At 42.2% G+C, this 6827-nt stretch overlaps 1 protein-coding gene across 1 annotated transcript in view; it reads left to right on the plus strand.

Annotated features, from left to right (window-relative positions):
• LOC118335717 (focal adhesion kinase 1-like) overlaps positions 1 to 6827 on the plus strand; it is a gene marked incomplete at its 5' end in the record, with an annotated part of 46974 nt that overhangs the window by 34353 nt on the left and 5794 nt on the right. The window contains 4 exon segments of the mRNA XM_035672142.1: positions 448 to 559; positions 1822 to 2679; positions 6151 to 6228; positions 6440 to 6668. Coding sequence (XP_035528035.1) covers positions 448 to 559; positions 1822 to 2679; positions 6151 to 6228; positions 6440 to 6668 — 1277 coding nt within the window.

A 6827-nucleotide genomic window follows, 5' to 3' on the forward strand; every position in this document is an offset into this window, starting at 1 on the left:
TTTTGTGTGTTTGTGTGTGTTTGTCCTTATGCGGTTTACAGTAAGTTTTCATATCTCCAGCAAGAGATAAACAACCCAGTAATGTGTGTATTTATGTATAGGAGCATGTGTTTGTATGAGTTTATGTTTTTCAAAACTAGCCGCACTGTAGGCCATGCTCTAATATCAGGGTAAGATGGGCATCACTCTGATCTTGTCATTGTTCACCTGGCCTAACAGCGTACAAGGAATTGCCATATGTTAATTTGTCCATTCGTACTAGAGGTTATTACAGAGATAATATTGGAATATGATATAGTATTCTGTATTACCCTAAATACTTATTTACCCCCTATTACCTTTCTTTTTTCTTCTTTCCAGTGCTGAATGTAATGAGGTGACAGAAACAAATAAAGATAACAGCACCCTCTTTATGTTACATCATCTTGTTTTTTTCCTCATTTCCAGCACTATATTAGAAGAGGAGAAGCTCCAGCAGAAAGAGAGGAACAGGATGGAGATGAGGAGACAGGTCACTGTTTCCTGGGACTCGGGAGGGTCTGATGAAGCACCACCAAAAGTAAGGCATCACTACACCACATGTTTTCATGTATGTTTGTACAAGTGCAACAGGTGTAGTATCAAAGAGCATTGGTTGTGTTTGTGCTGTTTGTAGTGAAACACTCTGATCATTGCAAATCCCATGCACTCTTTATAGTTAGGGATTGCAGCCTCTTTGATATGCTTTCGTCTGCAGTTAATGACTTATTGATTCATTTGATTTAATGTTTCCTCTGTTTTTACAAATTTGACGCTTTAAACATTCAAGGTTTCCGCAGGACCCTGGTGACATGCCTATTGAAATTACTGCTGAAGTCAGTTTTCAGATGGGGTTTTCTCACTAAGGTCAGGAAATACAAACGTGAACAGGATTGAGCTGAGTCACATATCGTAAGAAAATATGCCCTCACGCAGAGACTTGTGCAAAAGATGACAAAACATAACAAGAAAGACCATTGACCGTGTGACTTTTATGTCACATTTTTTGCACAAATAGATTTTTTGCATTTGAAAAGCAGCTTCTTTTTTCAGTCAGTGTGCAGGCGTCCTATGATATGTCTGATATGTCAGTATGATGATCACCCTGTGATAGACGGGTTAAGGTTGATATTACAGTCTCATAGATTTGAACAAAGGAGACTTACTTGGTATGTGTAACGTATATGCAAGAAGAAACTCTTACGCATGCAATGGAAAATTATCCAAAACTTGAACAAGACGTGTGATTAGAACAGTTAATTCATGAACTGCTTCCTTCAACTGTGTAAACAAGGTGAATTTCTTGAATAATTAGCTTTTACAAATATGACATTACTTAAAATACTCTGTTTGCACATTCATAACCCCCCCCCTCCAACACACACACTCCCACTTCCACTTCACCTCACAGCTTGTTGCCCCAGCTGCTGGCTGCTTCACCCGCACTTACTGCCCCCATGCCCCTGCTGTTAGCATCTGTTAACTGCGTCTTCTGGTTACAACTAAAGCCATATGTCTTCAGCAGTAATGTATGGGTTTTTTTAAGCCTTCAGTGATGCAGTTGTCCTTTCACTAATCTAAATTTGGTTGCAGGTATTAGTGGATGGCACAATTGTTGTATTTAATTGACGACAAAAGGAATCAAAATGTTTGTATGGCTTTGGTTACAGTCATGCACATTTCTGTCTGCGCTTCAGTTCATCCCTGTCTGTCTCACCTCGACTACATGTCTCTATCTCCTATGATACAGTACCTTCTTTATTTCCATTTCTTCCTCCTCTACCTCTGTCTTTCTGTTTGCAGCCGAGCCGTCGCCCCTCCCTGCAGCCCACCTTCAGTCTGGATTGTCTGTCTGCTCCTTCTCCTCACCACCATTGCCATCAAAACCAGCGCTTTGCCTCACAGCTTTCCCTCTGCCTTGGAAACCCTCATCCTTCGTCTCCCTGCACCTCTTCTTACCTACCCACTCCTCCACTCTACCCATCATCTCTGCAATTTCCCCATCACTTTTCCTCTTCTCCCAATCCTCAGTCTCAGTCACCTTCTCTTCACGTCACCACTCACTCCAATCAATCTTTCTCTCATCACAACACAAAGTTGGATCTGGAATCCAACGCTCATCCCAGCTTGTCTCGTGCTAACTTCTATTCTCCACCTCACACCAGCTCAGACTGCCTTTCCAATGGCAGCTGCCCCTACAAGAAAAATCCCCCTACTAACGGCCACCTGCTCTGTTCATCCCAGCCAAAGTCAAACAACACACACTCCCATCCCTGGCACTTCTCCCCTCTGCTTTCCCAATCCAGCCCTAACCTTCACTCTCTGCCCCGCAGCATGTCAAATGTTTGTCCCCACACCCTCCAGAAAATCCAGCCCAAGTCAAATTCTAATCTTAAAAGCCTGCTGTTGCCCAGCTTTCACACTGGCTGCCAAACTAATCCCAGTACCCCTCTACAACCTGACTCTGACCCCCAGCACCAGCACCCTGCTGTGCAGTCATGTGGGAGGCCCCCGCTGGTCTGTCCTCCCCCCCTCACTCTTCCACACACAGAGAGAGCCCTCCCAGTACCCACTAACCACCATCCACCCAGTCGAATGACAAGCCTAACTACACCTTTTCCTACCACCTGCGCTGAAAGACCCATGTCCACACCCTTGAAGGCAGGTGGTGTAATATTAAACGGCACTAATACTGTTTTTGATTACAAAAACAAAGCTGTCTGTCTCTGTCAAAAAAAGTTGCAATTTGTAGCCCTTTTGATAAATGTCCTAGAGGATTTAAAAGGGAAACTCCAGATTCAAAGATTTACATTTAAGATTTATATTTTAGTATTTTAGGGTCGATTATTTTCTCAAAGCCTTATTTATTAAGAGTTTAACCCTCAGAACCCGAACTAATCTGTTTCATCAACACTGTGTGGTTTTGATTTGATGAGATTTGATTAACTGTGGCCTGGCAACATAAGCAAATGTCATCACATTTTGATTGAGCCTTGCCCACTTCGAACCAGTGATACAAGCACAAACAATACAGCGCAGAAATAAATCTCTCTAAATGTTTCCAAACATTTCCAAATGTTTATTTCAAGAACTGAAATTCCGTTTTCGGACTAGCTCAGAAAACAATGTTGCAACATTTTTTGATGTTATGACTTGATATCATGTCAGATTATACTCAATCTGATGTTTGCAGTGATTTTTGATACAATGTTTGCAAACACCAGTGACTGTAAATCAGCATGTTTATGCTTTGCCTGTTGGCATGCTTCATCTGTGTTGGACATGCTGTTAAATGTCCTCTGTCGTGATTGAATGCAGTAATATGTGTTTGCGTCAGGCATTGTGTTGATGTGTCCTCGGATTATTGCACCCTATTTCTAGCCTGTTCAGGATGTCTGTCATAAATCCTAAATCCAAGCAGTTTGATCCATCTAGCACACGTGGGACTTAAATACAGTATATCATGGAAAAGCAGAAAAAGTAAATATTCACAGAATTGTCAAAAACAATGTTTGCTTTTAAATTACACTGGAATTTGAATGAAGTGGCTTGAGTTTAAAATGGATGCTAAAAGCATTTTTCAGAACTAATGCTGCTATGTATGCAACAACCTTTTCACTTTCCATGTCCGAGTCTAAGCCATGTCCAAGAGAAAAGAGCTTCAACTACTGCAACATATTCAATTTAATGCTATGGGTCTGCACTGTGTACTGAACTCTGTCACATTGATATGTTGCATAATATACCACTGAAGCTTGTAAGAATGTGTGAAGCCATGATTGAGACAGTTACTATAAATACATAAAGAGCTAGCTAAAAGGTCTGTCTCTACTAAAGCCTGTTTCTCCAGAGCTGGTCACCTTGACCCCTAGCAGTAAGGTGATAGCCAGTATTACTACACATGAGCTTATTATGGTAGGTGACCCTGTTTTTGAAATTAACATTTAGTTAGAAACATCCCCCTACCGCCCACATGCCCCTTTTTCTGCTATTGTGACATTCAATGCTGGGAAAGTGTTTAAAGCATTAGTTACAGTTACAAACAGTGATACTTATGGCACCAGTGAGAAATCAGTGATGGAAACCTGACAGAAATATAGTCACGCTGTCTAAGACAAGAGTCTGTTTGGCCGCCCTCAGCTGGAAGACATGTGTCAAGTTAAATCCTTGCAACAGCCAGAATTCAGCCCAGTGATTAGTCTCTGTGAGACATTCCTGATACGGAGCTTGTTTTCACTGCACTGTGACCCTTATGGTGTCAGATATGTCCGCGTGGGAGTCAATGATTCGTGCCCCAGAGTAATACAAGTAAAAAAGAACATTTTAATTACACTGTGCTACTCAACATTCCTAGAATTCTTCATTGAGTAATGTCATGGCTCTATATACAACTAACAGGGGTTTTAAAATGACCCCCAGTTACTGTGTGTTGTCCTGAAGTGGTTGCATTTTTATAAATAACACAATCTGCTTAAATGTAAAAAAGGTAATGAAAAGTTAACATCAAATAGAAGAAGGCGAATTGTCAAGATGTATGACTTATTTTAAAAGTTTAAGCTCATATATTTCATATTTCAAAATGCTTTCTCTCATAACCCAAAAGTGACACATAGCCTTACATTTTTCTCTGATGCACAACACCTCCTGAAAGCAGACTGTCACCATCTATTCGCACATTTATTTTTAACAGGTTGTAGATTGACCACTAGCGGGGACCCCAAAAGGAGCTATTAAAAAAAAAAAGCAGAAAAGGCTGTAATGCTCGTGGCCTGCAGGTGGCACAAGTGTCAGAACTGCTTCAGCTTATTGTCTTTGCCATATAAAAAAACAATTTCTGTCTTGCCCTGCTACATGTAACTATCCTGTCTCATTAACCTCCAGTCTGTCTGTCTGTTGTCGCTTTGTTTATCTTTCTATTTTTAAACTGGGTATTCTCAGGGAAACGTCCGGCTATCACAGGGCTGTGAATCTGTGAAGAGATCATTTGGTTCTGGTTAAGGAACCTTGTGTCGTCCATGTATGAGCATGTTCACAACATGCCGTACGTTTCCCTCTCTGTCTGCTCGTCTCAGAGTTTTTAAGCTCCTGTTTGTCTCGTCCTCAGTTTCTTTGTCTTGTCTGCTTCCCTTTGTCCTCCCTTCCTCCCATCCTACTTTTTATCCTTTTTTTCTTTCCTTGTCTCCCTCCCTCCATCCCTCTCTCTTTCTTTGCTGTCTGTTTCCCTCCCTGTGTGTGCCTTTGTGTCTGTCTTGCTGTCGGAGGTGTGGTCCAGAGAAAGCTACTATGAGAGGCTGTGGAAGGTAGAGGTTACAACACTGTTGTGCTAGAAATGAGCTTTGTCTTAGAGAACTTTAAATCATTAAGAAAAATGTCTCCAGTCATTCTAAGATGGGAAACTATTCATCAACTTTCAGCAGCTTCATCTCAACAAATCACCAGAAACCAAGAGAAGAAACAAGGCTGTGGGTTCACCAAGCGCTTCTGTTTTTAGCCACTGGTGCCCAGCAAAGGAACAGAAAAGAATAGAGACGGGTAGCAGACTCACTCTCCGCTACTAAATTATCGTCCTTTAGCCAGCCGCATTCAGCAGCTTGGATTAAAAATTCTTATTTCTCACGAGAGACTTACTTTGTTATGCTTCCTCCAACCTTTTCAGGAGCAGTCTCAACATCCTTTTTTTTCAAATCAGACAAGCCAGTGCTTTAAAGAGAAGTCTTTGGTGAACGTGCAACCATAACACTTTATACACACCTGCATAACATCTAACCAGAGATTCTACTGGTCGATCGTCCCCGACTATTACATAGCTCATATCGGCAATTCATGGGTGTTGATGTTCGTAACACAGGGACAGTAGCCACTTCAACTAACAGCTTGCTGGACTTGCAGCCCAGTGGGTGTTCCCTGTTTTGATTGACAGCTAACCCAGCCACACAAACAGCTCCTAGGTTTGTGTGTTGATTGTCTGAATGATCCAGTGCCCCGTCTTCTAACATTCAGTTTAGGGAAAAGGATGAACAAGCATTGTAACTGTATTTTTTCTTTTCCCCCCCTGTGTATTTCTATTTTTCAACTTCTATTCCTCTCCTCACCCCCCCCTCTCTCTCGCTCTCTCCCGCTCTCTGTCTGTAGCCTAGTAGACCAGGCTATCCCAGTCCTCGCTCCAGTGAAGGTTTTTACCCCGGTTCCCAGCATCCTGGACACTACCAGGTACGCTATGTGCAAAATCCATTGCAGAAATTATAAAGATGGGACCTTTCCTGGTTAAATAAAGGTTAAATAAATAAATAAATAAAATAAATAAAAAAGATAAAAACATAAATAAATTCAGCATAGGTAAAGATGTAAGGGTATAAATCAAACAAGAACTGATAAAAGACTAACAGTGTGTCTTTCTCTCTCTCCTCCCTCCGTGGGTCAGATGGCAGGGTATCCCGGCCCTCACACCCTCCCCTCGGTGCCCAGCGCCCTCTACCCCCCACAGGCTGCGATGCTGGACACACACCACGCGCACACCCACCCCCGCCACCACGTCCACACACACTCGCACGCACAGCACCTTCCCCAGCCACATGGACACGACATGGCACTGTGGGGCTCTGCGATGGAGGTAGGAGACCAGTTTTACACTCACACACACACACACTTGGGTAAGTCATTGACTAAAATACATACAAACAGATGCTGTCAGTATGTAACGGGCACAGCGGCTTTGTTCAGTCACACTCAAAACAAAAAAAGTCAAAAGTCGTTCAAAACAATGAAAAGATCATTTTGTTGCCTGGCAACCTTAACAGACTGATCAGTGG

The sequence above is a fragment of the Morone saxatilis genome, unplaced genomic scaffold, assembly GCF_004916995.1.
Source record: "Morone saxatilis isolate NCDOM2014 unplaced genomic scaffold, NCSU_SB_2.0 Contig24, whole genome shotgun sequence".
NCBI lineage: Eukaryota > Metazoa > Chordata > Actinopteri > Moronidae > Morone > Morone saxatilis.